The sequence below is a fragment of the Phyllopteryx taeniolatus genome, chromosome 7 (assembly GCF_024500385.1).
Source record: "Phyllopteryx taeniolatus isolate TA_2022b chromosome 7, UOR_Ptae_1.2, whole genome shotgun sequence".
In the NCBI taxonomy this organism is placed as follows: Eukaryota; Metazoa; Chordata; class Actinopteri; order Syngnathiformes; family Syngnathidae; genus Phyllopteryx; species Phyllopteryx taeniolatus.
Window position 1 is genome coordinate 28,386,214 of NC_084508.1, and position 17,231 is coordinate 28,403,444.

At 43.9% G+C, this 17,231-nt stretch overlaps 1 protein-coding gene across 1 annotated transcript in view; it reads left to right on the plus strand.

Annotated features, from left to right (window-relative positions):
• Positions 1 to 77: 77 nt before the first annotated feature.
• Positions 78 to 17,231, plus strand: part of LOC133480919 (mucin-2-like) — a 36,779-nt gene continuing 19,625 nt past the window's right edge. The window contains exons 1-2 of the mRNA XM_061779641.1: positions 78 to 215; positions 1,473 to 1,536. Coding sequence (XP_061635625.1) covers positions 168 to 215; positions 1,473 to 1,536 — 112 coding nt within the window. The 5' untranslated portion in view covers positions 78 to 167. The remainder of the gene's footprint in view (positions 216 to 1,472; positions 1,537 to 17,231) is intronic.

Genomic DNA, 17,231 nt, shown 5'->3' on the forward strand with positions numbered 1-17,231 from the left:
ATTACAAACAGTCGTGTCAAACAAACCAAAAATAGGAACTATAGTATCTTATCTATCATTATTATTCTCACTAAAGTCGCGGTTGTACTGGAGCCTAAAAACAAAACAAAAAAACATTCGGACTCACATTCACACCTACGGTCAATTTAGTCTGCAATTAACCTACCATGCATGTTTTTTGGGATGTGAGACGAAACCCGGAGAAAACCACACAGGTGAGGCCGTATTTAAACCCGTGTCCTCAGAACTGTGAGGCAAGTGTACTAAACAGTTGTCATTGTGCTGCCTATTATTATTATTATTATTATTATTATTATTATTATTATCATCATCCATCCATTTTCTGTACTGCTTATCCTCACAAGGGTTATTATTATTATTTTAGGGCAGGCATGGGCAAAAAGACCCTTTTACATCGGTTATCAAGTGCCACCTAAAATATACTTAGCTCTCCAAGTACCACCGTTACCAACATTAATATTCTGTAGCATAGTAGGCCCAAGTGTTCATCAAAAAAGTTTTATTTCTACAGTTTATTTAATATGATTGTAAACCACTGTCACATTATGCAGTTTGAAAATTAGCACAGTGCTTAACTATAGGAAAGTAAAAAGCTGAACTTCATGATCAAAAGTATGTATTGCGCATATAATGTATACATACAAACAGCTCGAACAGATTAAATGCAAATGTACTTAAAAGTTAAATACAACTGTACTTAAATGTACTATACAAGATATTTTTTAACAAAGTTTGCCACTTAACATCCATCCATCCATTTTCTGTACTGCTTATCCTCACTCGGGTCGCAGGCGTGCTGGAGCCTATCCCAGCTATCTTCGGGCGAGAGGCGGGGTACACCCTGAACTTGTCTCCAGCCAATCGCAGGGCACATATAAACAAACAACCATTGGCACTCACACTCACACCTATGGGCAATTTAGAGTCTTTAATCAACCTACCACACATGTTTTGGGGATGTGGGAGGAAACCGGAGTACCGAGAGAAAAACCATGCAGGCATAGGGGGAACATGCAAACTCCACACAGGCGGAGCCAGGATTTGAACCCCGGTCCTCAGAACTGTGAGGTAGATGTGCTAACCAGTCGGCCAGTGCTGCCGTTCTACAAACATTTAATGTCTATAATTTACATACAAAGATATAACACTGGCCATTTAACTCAGTGATTCTAGCAGCGGTGAGTCTAGGGCAAGTACTTTGGGTGGGCTGAGCCCATGACCTAATTTTGGAAAGCACCCTCTGAAATTTGATTGAACTTTTTAGACCTTGAAAAAGACCATTTGGTGGACAACCCAAAATAGTATTATATCTTTTATCTATTTATTCAAAACGTCATAAAAGTCTGGTTTATTGTCATAAAAGCACAGACCTTTTGCAACAGTATGAATACAATATATGTATTTCATCAAAAAAAAAAAAGGAATATTTAACAATTTTGTGGCGTGAGCAGGTGGAAGAGCTTGGCGGCGTGGCTGGAGCGGACAGCGAGGCTGGGGACGAAGAAGAACAAGGAGGTAAGGATCCATTAGAGGTTTGAAGTCTGAGAGCTTCGGCACCGTCGGCGAGGAGGACGGGAACATGTCACGGATGACCGCAAACACTGGAGGAGCAAAAAGGGCAAATAAAATTTTAGGTTTGACATTATTCAGATCAGACCGTGTCAAAATATCATCCGATTGATGAACTGAAATTCAACAGGCGCGAATCAATCTCACTATGTCACCACACGCCAGGCTCATGCTGTCCGTCAACTTTTTCAGCGCCTGGATCTACATTTCACCGCCAGCAGCCAGTCCGGGCAGCCGTTTCTGTAAAAACTCAAAATCTTTTAAAGACAATTCTTGGTATATTAACCCACTTTGTTGACTGGGGGCTCGTCCGGGATTGATGGGAGTTTTGCTTCCCCGGTGTCTTGGTCTGTCATTTGAGCGGCTCCCTCGACCAGCAAGGCCAGATAAAGGGAAGTCACTGGGGGGCCGCTTTTGGGAAGGTGTCGCTCTTTTTCGCCGAACAGCTGCCATGGCAGTGGACACCACACAAATCTCGTGAACATTTCTCTTCAATTGTTCATTCTCTTCTATTTTCTTATTCAAATCTCTTTTCTCCATCCACCCTGCAGTGTCCAACTTTTCCTTTTCCCCAGGGTTTTGGTGGCACACTCATCTTATTCTAAATCGTTTTTGGGGGTCCCAAAATTCCCAACGTCTACCGAAACGTCACAGTATGAAACCGCGTCCGATTTCAAGTCAGTCTACGACGGGACTAGTAGGCACCTCGTTACCCTACTTTTCCCAGGTCATCTGTTACCCTGGTCTGTCAGGACATATATTACCCTGACTAGTCAGGCCCCTTGTTACCCTGACTTCCGATTAACAAATCAATAACAACACAACGTCCTAGTAACTATTGACAATGAAACAACTGTACCACAAATCTCCCAAATTTCACAATTTCCAATGTGCAGAATTCTTGATTTAATCAAACAGGTTTCTGCTCACTTTTTCTGTCGGTGCACCGGGGAGATTGCAGTCCAACTGAATCCCTGTCCACTCCTCTGTCCTTTTATCTAATGTCCTTCCAGGTTCACGTACGGGGTCACCATTTAAAAGAAAATGTGTTTTAAAATCACCTATCAACTCTCGAGGTTCCATGCGTGTTCGTTTTCGTGAAATAACTACAATTGTAATGACATGTTAAAAGCCAACCATTTTATTCCTGACAGAGGAGTCTATACATATTTCAGAGCTCTGGGTCTGCAGCTTCGGTTATCCGAGCCTCAGCAGAGACAGCGCAGACTGAACAAAGCTATCTGTTCCTGCCCCAGACTTATACAACGTTTCAAAGATGAAGTTTGGAATTTTCGCCGTCTGATTGGTCCAGGGTCGACTGACATCATCGTCATATGCAGAATGATGGCCATTTGCCGCTGGCTCCAGACGGCGTCTCCACATTCTTGCTTCTCATAAAGTTTACAGCAACCTTTTGTAGCCATTGTTGTCTCCAACAGATGTTCCCTGTGGCCTCCACATGCACCCTGCTGGGAGCTTTCCTGCATCACACCCCCACACCCTTATCTTATTTCCATTTTCCCCTCATTAACACAGCACCCCATATTGACAGAAAAAATATATATTTTTGAAATTTTTACAGATGTATGAAAAAAGAAAAACTGAAATATCACACAGCCATAAGTATTCAGACCCTTTGCTCAGTATTTAGTAGAAGCACCCTTTTGAGCTAATACAGTTTTTTCACACCTGTATATGGGAATTGTCTGCCATTCCTCCTTGCGGATCCTCTCCAGTTCTGTCAGGTTGGATGGTGAACGTCTGTGGATAACCATTTTCAGGTCTCTCCAAAGATGCTCAATTGGGTTTAAGTCAGGGCTCTGGCTGGGCCATTTAAGAACATTCACTGAGTTGTTCTGAAGCCACTCCTTCGTTATTTTATCTGTCTCCTTAGGGTCATTGTCTTGCTGGAAAGTGAACTTTCGGCCCAGTCTGAGGTCCTGAGCACTGTGGAGAAGGTTTTCGTCCGGGATATCCCTGTACTTGGCCGCATTCATCTTTCCTTCGATTGCAACCTGTCTCCCTGTCCCTGCAGCTGAAAAACACACCCACAGCATGATGCTGCCACAACCATGCTTCACTGTTGGGACTGTATTGGACAGGTGCTGAGCAGTGCCTGCTTTTCTCCACACATAACGCTTCGAATTAAGGGCAAAAAGATCTATCTTGGTCTCATCAGACCAGAGAATCTTATTTCAAACCATCTTGCGGTCCTTCAGGTGTTTTTTTTTTGGTCCTGTTCAGCTGTTAGGTCAAGCAGAATGGAAAATCTGTATCCCTTTTATGCCGAAACAGTTTTACTCTGTCACAGTGGTGTTTTAAGCTTCCGTTCTGGTATTATAATTGAGGTTTATTGAGAATCAGACTTGATCAGTCGAACAGAAAAAGGTTTCTAGAAGGGAGAAACAAACAAAGACAAAAGACAAAGCACTAATTGTAAACAGGATGAGTGAAGTAAATCATTACATTATCTACAACAATGAAACGTTAAATATGAGTGTTGCATGGGCTGTAGTGCTACACCCTGTGAGGGAAGGACAGGACAAGATAGAACAGGACAAGGACAGGAGAAGAAGCATGCAGGACCAGGTTAGTGAACCTGGCTGTACAACTAAAGTGTGGTGGCATTAATTATGTAAATTATATAAGTGTACAGGACGAGAGTATAAGTGAGGGGATACACAAGTGATTTGCATATTCATGAGTTATTTTTTGCAGTAAGGGGTGTGCGCCTGCGAATACATGCAAGTGAATTGATACCATTTTACTTGCACAAAGACTGACAGAAGTGTCCTGTAATTGCTGTGGCCGCACCGCGGCGGCTGAGGACCCCACCCAATCAATCGAGGGGCGGGATCAGGCCTATGGGTCCACCCGAGAGCAGGCCGGCGGACGGGACATGTCCCACACCAAGGGACCCAGAGTGGTCCGCTGGCCCCACCGAGGCGCCCCAACAACCGGCCACCCAGCGGGGGCTGCAGTGACCCAATGCCACCCCCCCAGCCAACCACCCCACGCACCGCCCCCCCCCCCCCCCCCTACCCCCAGTAGAGCCAGACGCCCCACCCCCCCCCCCCCAACCAGCAGGGCCCACGATGCAGCCAGTCCCCGCCCAGTCCAAGGGTGGGAGAGTATCCCTTGTTTGTTGGAAAGGAGGGCGGATAGGGGCACCCGACAAGGGAACGATAAGGGGGGAGGAACCCAATGAGCAGCCCCAACACCAAGCAATCATCCAGCCCGGGGGGCCTGGCGTCGGGAGCACCGCCATGCAAGTAAGTGAGACCCACTTCCCCCCCTGTTACTATGACTGCCAGGTCCCCGACTAGCAGTCATTGGCCCTATCCCATGTATCAGTGCCAACCGATGTGTGTTGGTGTGGTGCATTAAAATCTGGCGAGGTCAGTGAGCCGAGGGGGTGGGGGCAGGGCTGGCAAGCACTACTGCCTAACAGCCACCCCCCCACCCACGACTCATCCACGACCCACCCACCCCCCAGAGATAGGTGTATGTGGTGCATTAAAACATGGGGAGTGTGTGTGATGCATTTAAAGTCCAGGGGGGCAGGCAAGGCAGAGGGGGAGTGCGCACGGACCGGGAAACAGCACAGACATACCGAAACCCAATCCGACACCCACACCGTCCCGATCCCATACCAGTCCCCCAGGAACCCTTTGATATGTGTGCCAAGATGTGATTAGTGAGAAAAATGGGCCGCAGGTCGGGCCCATTAGGCCGGACAACCACCCATTGCCCCCACCAGTAGCCAGAGCAGGGGACCCAGGCGGGTGCCAGCCAGCCCCGCCCCAGCACCCACTTCAGGTGTTTTTTAGGAAACTCCATGCGGACATTCATTTGTCTTGCACTGAGGAGAGGCTTCCGTCGGGCCACTCTGCCATAAAGCCCTGACTGGTGGAGGGCTGCACTGATGGTTGACTTTCTAGAACTTTCTCCCATCTCCCGACTGCATCTCTGGAGCTTAGCCACAATGATCTTTGGGTTCTTCTGCACCTCTCTCACCAAGGCTCTCCTCCCCCGATTGCTCAGTTTGGCCGAACAGCCAGCTTTAGGAAATGTTCTGGTTGTCCCAAACGTCTTCGATTTAAGGATTATGGAGGCCACTGTGCTCTTAGGAACCTTAAGTGCAGCAGAATATTTTTTTAAGTAACCTTGGCCAGATCTGTCCCTTGCCACAGTTCTGTCTCTGAGCTCTTCAGGCAGTTCCTTTGACCAGTTCCAATCAGTATAATCAAACACAGCTGGACTCCAATGAATGTGTAGAACCATCTCAAGGACGATCAGAAGAAATGGACAGCACCCGAGTTAAATGTATGAATGTCACACCAAAAGGTCTGAATACTTATGGCTGTGTGATATTTCAGTTTTTCTTTTTAAATAATTTTTTTTGTGTCAAGATTGGGTGCTGTGTGTACATTAATGAGGGAAATAAATGAATAAATAATTTTTGCAAAAGGCTGCAACATAACAAAGGGTGAAAAATTTAACAGGGTCTGAATACTTTCCGTACCGACTGTAATTATTATGGCCCCAACCGTGCTCACTGGAACATTCAGAAGCTTAGATATGTGCCTGTAACCAATGCCATCGTTATGTTTTACAGCAATTAGTTTGCAATGGTCTTGAGACAGCTCTTTGCTCTTACCCATCATGAGATGTCTTCACTCACACCTTGACCTTTTTGTAGGCCATCAATTTGGACTGAACCAGCTGATATTCACTTGCACCGACAAAGGACTGCATTGCTGTTTGATTATTGATAGATTTTAGGTGTTGTCTTGGCTTTCCATGCCTTTTTGCAACTCCCTTCATGTGTTAAACACTTTTTTTCCCCTGTGTCATGTAAAATGTGAAATTTTTACACGCAACTTAAGTTCTGATCTTATTTGTTCTACTTTCTTTGTATGTATGGATTGCTTGGGTTGTTCCTAACAACTGATGACATTTTCGGGCCAATAGCACCTTGGGAAGTATATTTAGTGAGAAAAATTGTGTCATGTTAAATGCTTATTTCAGCCGCTGTCCATGAAACATAAATTTTCCAAATCAATATTTTCATGAATTATTTAAAATTTCCATTACTGACAATGAATCGGGTGCAGTCTGCCTTAAGCCTAATGTCAGCTGGGTTAGGCAACAGCCCCCCACGACACTGAGTAGAAAATTGCCTCATTTATTGTATATTCATGTATACTTTTGCCCAATATTTGCTTTTCATAAAAAGTGATACATATTATATATATATATAATGACATTGTCAAAGGCAAAAACAAATACTAAATAAACCGAAGTACTTTGTAAAACTTTGCTTTAATTGCAGACACACACGTTTCCTTGTGTAAATTTTCAAAAAACAGATTACATTGTTTAATTAAATGTGCTAATTGAAATGGTCATGATCAATTGTAGTGTGAGCAGTGTTTCAGAATATAAAGTACATAAATACATTCTCATCATGTATTCATAAAGACACAATGAATACCAACAAAGTCAAAAATATACAGCAAAACCCATCAATTTGTATAATTATAACATGCTAAGAAATAGAGTCGAGTCGTAGCAATAAGGAAGTTTCAGGCCTGTAAAGTTAATCAACTTCTAAAGAAAAGAGTTGAGAACGAAGTGAGTAGAACCGTACCTTGATCGAAACCTGTTTGACAACCTTAATGTCAATTTGTGCTTTGTTGATTAAGTTCAGTGTATTGTCTTCTTATTACTAGCCACCTGACACCAACTGGGAAATATCCATTAGAAAGAGTCCATTGTCTGGTCAATCAAAGTATTAGCGTTTTATTTTATAATAAAAAAAGTTTTTTAAAAATTCGTATATGTTAATATATAAAAGTGGAAACCTGGATTGTACTGTACTGTACTTGCAAAAGAATAACAGATCTCCACCGAAGCCAAACAATGTTAATTGTCTGAATGTGTTTTGTTTATGAAGTACGTCGATCATCATGTTAACTACATACAGCATTTCTAGTTGGGATTAACCTGGTTCCACACTTCCCACTGGAACTGTCATGTTTTATTTTAAGATCAACCTTGCCACTTGCATATACAGTATCCATTCACCAATTTTTAGCATCATTTGGAGCTGGAGCCTATCCCAGTTGAATTTAGGCCACAGGCAGACGACACCCTGGATTGGTCATCAGTCAATTGGGAATTGTCATATGGAAGTGAATTAATTCGCAAACAAACAGGGGGAAAATAAAAACTGTAATACTGTAATGTGTAAAAGTGAGTGTGAATGATTGTCTATATATGTGCCCTGCGATTTACTAGCGACCAGCCCAGGGTGTCGCTCGCCTCACGCCCATAGTAAACTGGGATAGCTGTGACCCAAATGAGAACAAACCATAGAAAACGGATGGATGGATGGATGGAATAAATTAGAATATTGTGGAAAACGTATTATTTCACTAGTTCAATATCAAAAGTTAGTTATATAGACTATAACTATACAGAGTAAAATATTTAAGATTTTATTTCTTATAGTTTAGATTTTTTTTTTCAGATTTTACAGCAACCAAAATGCTAAATTCATCCATCCATCCATTATCTGAGCCGCTTCTCCTCACTAGGGTCGCGGGCATGCTGGAGCCTATCCCAGCTGTCATCGGGCAGGAGGCGGGGTACACCCTGAACTGGTTGCCAGCCAATCGCAGGGCACATGGAAACAAACAACCATTCACACTCACAGTCATGCCTATGGGCAATTTAGAGTCTCCAATCAATGCATGTTTTTGGGATGTGGGAAGAAACCGGAGTGCCCGGAGAAAACCCACGCAGGCACGGGGAGAACATGCAAACTCCACACAGGCGGGGACGGGGATTGAACCCCGCACCTCAGAACTGTGAGGCTGACGCTCTAACCAGTCGGCCACCGTGCCGCATGCTAAATTCAGTGTAGTGTACTGACTAAAATGTGTTAAACTGTATTTGTTTGAATTGCTGTTGTGAAAACTAGTTAAAAGTTTGTTTGGTTCTTTGTGTGGATGGATACTGGGGTGTCCTGCGTCCCGAGGGGTCTGTGAACATTTCAGGTTTTTTTTTGTTTTAATGATTGATTGAAGGGGTGGTGGTCCAATGGGATTGGGGGAAGGAGGTGAGTCGTGGAGAAAAAGAGCGGGAGATGCGGGACCAGGGGGAGAGAGTTTTTTTTGGGCGGGGGTCTGCACCTGGTTTTTGGACACGAACGGATGATTGGACTGTTTTATGGACGAACGGATGCTTGGACTGTTTTTGGACGCGAACGGATTGACTATTTCAAAGCCACGGGTCCTGTCTGCTGAACGCCACGGGTCCCGCCTGCTCAACGCCACCGGGCTGCCGCTTCGACGCTACGGGATCGAGTCGCTGTGCCTACTGAAGCGTTTTGAGGGCTCGTTCCTACGACAATCGGTTTGGGTTTTTTTCCCCCAGTGAACTGAGGGTTCAACGGTTTTGTGAGTACTGCCTATGAGGGCTACATGTGGGGGCTCGTCCGGGATCGTTATTGTTCACTAGTGTATTGGTGAGCAAAGGAAAAAAAAAAAAAGGAAGAAATTCGGTCAATGTTGACCGGGGTTGTAATAGTACTGTAATCACAATACTGAGTGTGTTTTGTGTGACTGGTTTTGAAAAAAAAACAAAAAAACTCAAAACAAAACATGGAGTCCGAACAAATAATCAAATGGTGTGACGACAAAGGTATTGATGTTAAGAAATCTATTGTGCTTAGCGGGGTTTCTCTTGATGTTACTGATGAGAACATTTATAAGGTACTTGATGAAGTTAAAATTTTTGGTCGCACTAAAATCAGAGGACGGTGTCTAACACGCAAAAACAACAATCAGTCCGTATTAGTTGAGACCACAGATGACATGACTAAAACTGACTTACCTGAACAGTTGGTTGCTGGGGACCCGTCAGACTTGTGGGTAGTAAGTGTCCCTGATTTTCAGACTTTCCATGTGACTAGTGACAAAAGAGGTTTCCAATCCAAGCTAGTATCATTCTTAGCCAGTGAAGGAAAGACTTTAGATGATGTGACAGGTTTGCTTAAGACCACGCCTGCCCCACCCACTGTTCCTGACTTGAACACAGAGCTTGTCAATGCCATCTCTTTGCTTGTGGAAAAATGTCAAGCCCCGCCTATGGACGGACAATGCTATCGGAAACTTCGCTTCTTCTCGGGCATAAAGCCAACGCTACCTGGAGAAGAGGAGTATGACTCTTGGGCGGAACAGACCACCCACCCGCTGGATGAGTGGCAATGTTCTGATGTTGTCAAGAAACAGAGAATCGCTGAAAGTCTCAAAGGGCCTGCAGCAGATATTGTCCGGGGTTTAAGAGCCACTAACCCCAGTGCCACTGCCAATGAGTATCTTAAGGCCCTAGAAACAGCTTTTGGGACCACAGATAGTGCAGCTGATCTCATGGTAAAGTTCCGTAACACACTCCAGCAAGAAACTGAGAAGTTGTCAGGATACTTACTCAGGTTAGACAAACTGCTGCACGCTGTTCATCGGAAAGGTGGGATCGACGTCACTGACATGAACAGGACACGCATCGAGCAAATTGCTAGAGGTGCACTCACTCATGATTTTGCTGCACTTCGTATAAGGATGACTTACAAGCTAAAGCCCGCTCCAAGCTTCACAGAGCTCCTTCGTGAGGTAAGAGAAGAAGAGGGGATGGTTCTTGAAAGAGAAAGAGTGAAGAATGTTGTTTCTTCATCTGCGGTTAAGTGTGCAGGTTGTGCTACGGCGTCAGTGGTGTCAAAACAACCAGAGTCTGCACCATCAGTAGCTGTTGGAGTGGAGACCGACCATGCCATAGAGAGTCTGAAGAAGGAAATTCAGGGGCTTAAAAGTGATATTGCACGTCTGCTATCTGTCTCTGTCGCTACATCAGAAAGTCCACCACAGCATGCAATCCAGAACCACACTCAAAAAGCTGCTGTAAAATATGCAAGTGGGAAAGAGAGAACTCCCAGATTTCAATATGGTGCAGATGTTTTTTGCTACAAATGTGGTGAAGATGGTCATTTTCAGCGGGAGTGTGAAAACCCAGAGAATCTCCGAAAAGTAAATAAGCGTCTCCTGAAAGCAAAACAGCTGATGGGAAACTTCCCAGGAGCTCAGTAAAGGAACGGCCTGATGCTCTGGAGAGAACACGTTCCACAAAGTGTGATACGCTAAAAGAAAGCAAGGCTGATTTGCCAGAGGGTTTAATTGGACCTAGTTCTGTTGTTCCTGTACAAGTTGAGGGCATTTACGCCAAAGCTTTGCTTGATAGTGGGTCCCAAGTTACCCTGCTGTACCGCTCCTTTTATGACAAGTATCTGAAACACCTGCCCTTGACCCCTATTGAGTGCTTGGAGATTTGGGGCCTCAGTGTAGACCGATATCCATATGATGGTTATATGTGTTTGAAACTTGAGTTTGCTGGAGATGTAGTGGGTGTAGCTAAGACCATAGAAACACTTGTGCTTGTGTGTCCAGACCCAGTCATGAAAGGTGAGATTTCTATTGTGGTTGGCACAAACACTTCCATAGTTCGGAGCCTATTTCATTCCTGCAAGACACAAAACGGAGATAATTTCTTACATAACATGTCTGTTCACCCCTCAATAAAAGAGGCTTATGAGAAGTTTCGGAGCACCCCAGATGACACAGCTGACCTAAAAAGAGGAACAGTCTGGTTCACTCGAGAGAAGCCCTTAGTGCTGTCTCCTGGGGGCGTTGCAAAAGTGGTTGGCGTGCCAAAATTTGTGGGGGGGTTTTCTGGTCAGGCTGTTCTTGTAGAACGTCCAGAGGAGGGTTACTTCCCTGAAGAACTGTTAGTGATGCCCGTTGTTGATAAAGCAAGTGCTGTTCATTGTCGTCGTATCACAGTAACTTTGAGAAATGTATCAAATCATTCTGTGACATTGAAACGTGGTATGCAAATTGCTCATTTGCACAGGGTGGATGTAATAAATGCAGTCCCTGAAAAGAAGTCCTCTAAGCCGTCCACATCTCAACTATCCCCCTCGTCTTTCAACTTCGCAGATTCTCCTGTGCCTCCTGAGTGGAAGGAGAGGCTGTGTCAAAGAATGATGGAAAGGAAAGAGGTTTTCTCCTGTAGTGAGTTTGACGTTGGTTGTGCAAAGAGCACACAACACAGCATTCGAGTGACGGAGGACAAACCATTCAGAGAACGCTCTAGACGCTTACCTCCAAAGGATTTGGAGGATGTGAGAAAACATTTAAATGATTTGAAAGAAGCTGGAATAATTTCAGAGTCTAGAAGCCCCTATGCGTCACCTATCGTTGTGGTCCGAAAGAAAAATGGGACCATACGTATGTGCGTGGATTACAGGACATTAAACAGGAGAACAATTCCTGACCAGTATACAGTCCCACGTGTGGAGGATGCCCTGACATGCCTGAGTGGTAGCAAATGGTTCAGCGTGCTTGATCTCCGAAGTGGCTACTATCAGATCCCTTTATGTGATGCTGACAAAGAAAAAACGGCATTTACCTGTCCGGCAGGATTTTATCAATTTGAGAGAATGCCACAAGGCATCTGCGGAGCACCAGCCACGTTTCAGCGTATCATGGAAAGGACGGTTGGTGATATGAATCTGCTGGAAGTGTTAGTGTACCTTGATGATGTCATTGTTTTCGGGAGAACAATGGAGGAACATGAGCAGCGCCTTCTTAAAGTGCTTGACAGATTAAAGGAAGAGGGACTTAAATTATCTTTGGATAAATGTCAGTTCTGCTGTCCCTCTGTAACCTATCTTGGGCATGTCGTTTCTAGCAATGGCATTGCTACTGATCCTTCAAAGATCGAAGCTGTGAAGTCGTGGCCACGCCCAGAGAACATCACTGCTCTCCGTTCATTTCTTGGGTTTTGCGGATACTACCGACGGTTTGTGAAAGACTTTTCCAGAGTCTGTCATCCGCTCAATCAGCTACTGCAGGGCTGCATTGTGACTGGAAGGCCAGGAAGAAAGACTAAAATGGAAAAGAACAACAAAGAGAAAGAGAACTCAAAAACAGAGTGGTACCACCCCTCAGAGCCGTTTGGGGCTAGGTGGAATGAAGACTGTGAGAAAGCTTTTGAGAAATTAAAGGTCAGTCTTACAGAATCACCTGTCCTAGCAATCGCAAACCCAAATCTGGCTTATGTTCTGCATGTTGATGCAAGTAGAGAAGGTTTAGGAGGTGTCCTCTATCAGGACCAAGGAGAAGGTTTGCGTCCGGTTGCATTTGTATATATATGTCTTAACCACTGCTAAGTTGGACGCAACAGGACATAGATGGTTAGCGGAGCTATCAATGTATGATTTCAGCCTGAAATATCGCTCTGGAAAACAAAACATTGATGCAGATGCCTTGTCACGGCGTCCTCATGCTGACAGCGATGTGTCTGGTGAAGAGGAAGTGTCCATGTCTCCTACCAGCGTCCAAGCTGTCTGTCACATGTCGTCAATTAGAACACCTTATCCTCACCGTTGCAGAGCTGTGGATCTCCTGGGCTCATCCAAGCATGCTGTACCTAGAGCTTATTGTAGTGTGTTATCTGTAAGCACTCAGCCACTGCCCCAAATGTCTTTAGCTGACATCTCACATTCTCAGCAGGAAGACCCATGCATCGGAGAAGTGTGGTGTGCTGTTGTGCAGAACTTTGCGGACCGGGCTAACAAACGAAAACATCCGGATGTGTCATTGTTGTTAAAAGAGTGGGAAAAGTTAAAGGTCAAGGACTCTGTACTGTACCGAATCAGTAAGCCTCCCAACAAACCAGTTCGACAACAACTCTTACTCCCACAGAAGTTCCGAGAAACTGTTCTTCAGTCTTTGCATGACCAGTCAGGTCACCTTGGGTTTGACAAAACCTATGGGTTGGTGCGAGAGAGATTTTACTGGCCTCGTATGAAAACACAGGTTGAGACGTATTGTAAAAATTGTCCAAGGTGTATTCAGAGAAAAACGCTGCCCAAGAGAGCTGCTGGGTTGTCACATCTTACCAGTGAGGGGCCGATGGATCTTGTCTGTATGGATTTCTTGACAATTGAGCCTGACTCCAGAAACATTTGTAATGTTCTTGTAATTACAGATCACTACACACGTTATGCTCAAGCTTTTGCGACTAAGGATCAAAAGGCGTCAACAGTTGCTAAGGTCCTGTGGGAACAATATTTTGTCCACTATGGTCTACCGAAGCGAGTACACTCGGATCAAGGCAGAGATTTCGAGAGCCGCCTCATTCATGAACTGTTGAGTATGCTTGGTATAAAGAAGTCTAGAACCACACCCTACCACCCGCAGGGTGACCCGCAACCTGAGCGTTTCAATAGAACTCTTCTCAACATGCTCGGTACTCTTGATGCGCAGGACAAAAGTAAATGGAGTAAATACATCAGTCAGCTGGTGCATGCATACAACTGCACGCTAAATGAGTCAACAGGCCACTCGCCATATCTTCTCATGTTCGGTCGAGAGGCTAGACTGCCAGTAGATGTGGCATTTGGAGTCTCAAGTGATGGTACATCCACCAAGTCCTATCTGAAATACGTCAAAAACATGAAACGAGAATTACAGACTGCCTACCAGCTCGCCGAGAGCATGGCTAGAAAAAAAAATGAAGGGAACAAACAACGCTACGATCAGAGAGTTCGTTTCTGTCCATTAGTCTCTGGTGACAGGGTGTTAATCAGAAATCTTGGACTGCAAGGAAAACACAAGCTAGCTGATCGTTGGAAAGCTACACCATACGTTGTGGAGAGTCAACTCCCTGGTTTGCCTGTGTTCAAGTTGAAGCCAGAGAACGGACAAGGCTCTAACAAATTATTGCACCGAAATCACATTCTGCCCATTGGACAGGAAGTGAAATTGAATGTGGAAAAGAACGAAGATACACTTCAACGCAAACGGAGAGCCAGCAAAAGACTCAAAGCAAAGAGGGCTGAAAACTGTAATCTTTCTGGTGTACCAGCGCTTGATCATGTTGAAAAGATTGAGTCTGCATCTGACTCAGAAGAGGATGAAATGGGTGTGTGGTATGATTATCACTCCATATGTGAGTCAAGACAACCGGAAGCTCAGGAAACTGTTCAATCAGAACCTGTCAGCATGGATTTGGATCAAGTTGTCCCTCCAATTAACCAAGAGATGGATGAGGTTACAGTTGAGGCATCTGCGGCAACAGATGACGATGGATCCGTAGTGCAAGATGAGACTTTTGAAAGTACTGTTGATACTGGAAGGGACACTGAAGCACAGACATTCGATGTAACGACTGCGAGACAAGACAGTGTTACAGAGAGTTCAGACGAGGCACGACGGCCTCAAAGACTGAAAAGGGTTCCTACCCGACTAACCTATGACTTGTTAGGGAGTCCAAGCTCTGTGGCAGTTAGTACTCATACTGTCTCTCTACCTAAGGTTGATGATAAGACATATGGCTTATCTCCACCACCTTTGAGGTACAAGAGCATTTTTTATAAGTGGATTGGTTTGAGAGGGGAGTGTTTATCCTGTTCATAAAAGTTTATGTTGTTATACATGTCATGAGGGCATGACAAATTTTTTTTTGTGGGGGGAGAGTGTAGTGTACTGACTAAAATGTGTTAAACTGTATTTGTTTGAATTGCTGTTGTGAAAACTAGTTAAAAGTTTGTTTGGTTCTTTGTGTGGATGGATACTGGGGTGTCCTGCGTCCCGAGGGGTCTGTGAACATTTCAGGTTTTTTTTTGTTTTAATGATTGATTGAAGGGGTGGTGGTCCAATGGGATTGGGGGAAGGAGGTGAGTCGTGGAGAAAAAGAGCGGGAGATGCGGGACCAGGGGGAGAGAGTTTTTTTTGGGCGGGGGTCTGCACCTGGTTTTTGGACACGAACGGATGATTGGACTGTTTTATGGACGAACGGATGCTTGGACTGTTTTTGGACGCGAACGGATTGACTATTTCAAAGCCACGGGTCCTGTCTGCTGAACGCCACGGGTCCCGCCTGCTCAACGCCACCGGGCTGCCGCTTCGACGCTACGGGATCGAGTCGCTGTGCCTACTGAAGCGTTTTGAGGGCTCGTTCCTACGACAATCGGTTTGGGTTTTTTTCCCCCAGTGAACTGAGGGTTCAACGGTTTTGTGAGTACTGCCTATGAGGGCTACATCAGCATCTCAAAAAATTATATTACCTAGGAAACGATGAATTTACTTTTTTCATATAGACATTAGGTAAGAATTGGATTTGACCATATGAAAATGATTTGTTTCATTCATGTACTTTTACATTTACTTTTTGAATTACTGAAATGAACTAATTAGATTTATTTTTTTTAAATACTCAAAATCATTCAGTCTGCAAATAACAACATCAAGATTATCATTGCAATAATGATCTTTTACCATTTTCAAAGAACTACTGTATGTAGCCTCCCTGTCAATGCTCCTTGCGTAATAGCTGAGGGTGGAGCATGAATGAACAAGGAAAGTGCAAAATACGAACACACGCTCTTGGAAAAGTGTGACACATAGCTCACATTGATGCTGGGTGGAGAGACTTAACCCGGTTGTCATGATGAAAGGAAGAATCATTTATTGGATATATTTGCATGGATATTTGTTTGCATCTTTTCAAGGTAACTTGCTTTCACTTTCTGGTTACATGTTTCTGGATCAGAGGTGTAGAACACAAAGTATTAGAAAATCGATCTTTTTTGCTAATCTGTATACTTGAACTAAATCGGTATTATTATGACATCACTTACAGTATGTAATGTTTGTAAGCAGTGGACAGATTACATTTATAAAAATGGGATTTGGGGCCCCGTGGAAAAATACCATTTCGGGTCCCATCACTTCAATAGCACAAATTAAAAATAGAATTTGCTACGGCCCCTGTCAGTCTTGGGCCCTTCGACTCAACATCACTTTCCCCCGCTTATAATGCCTCCATAGTACTGTTTATGGCATTATTGTATTTATTACAGCACAATGACCCTTTGTGCGTAGCCATGAATGAAATAATCCATTTGGTTGCATTTTTTGACAGAATCTCTGTCTACTGTGTACTTGTATGTATAGTAAAAGCTCTGCATTTTTGTAACCCGACAATCCTCATCTCCTGAGGTGTGGTTATTTTCCAAAAAGTAATTTGTAAAGGTCATAGGCAAGTCATGAACAGTTGTGTAAACATAAAATTGGATAAAGTATCGGAAACAATAACAAGTTGCCTGTAAACAGATTTTTTTTTGCCTTTTTTTTCATTTTATACTTTTGATCTGAGCTGAAAATAGGAATATGAAATGTTAGATTAAAAAAACAAATACGGTAACAAAATAATAATTTGCTTTCATTTTTGATTTTCTACTGCCAACTGAAAATGGAAAGAATCAACGATACAGAGATTTAAAGTTGGACAAAAAACAAAACAAAAGGGTTCAGACTTCGATTATGAATTCTAATGTTGTTTTCCATTTTGGTGGGTCGTTACATAACGATCCACAAAAATGGCAGTTCTCCACTGTCCCACATCTCTAATTGTACATTTCATGATTCCAGGTCAGTGTGGAGCAAAAATTCATTGATCGGATCGGCGAATTAAAGCCGATCAGCATAAAATGCTAATTATCGGCCAAAACCGAT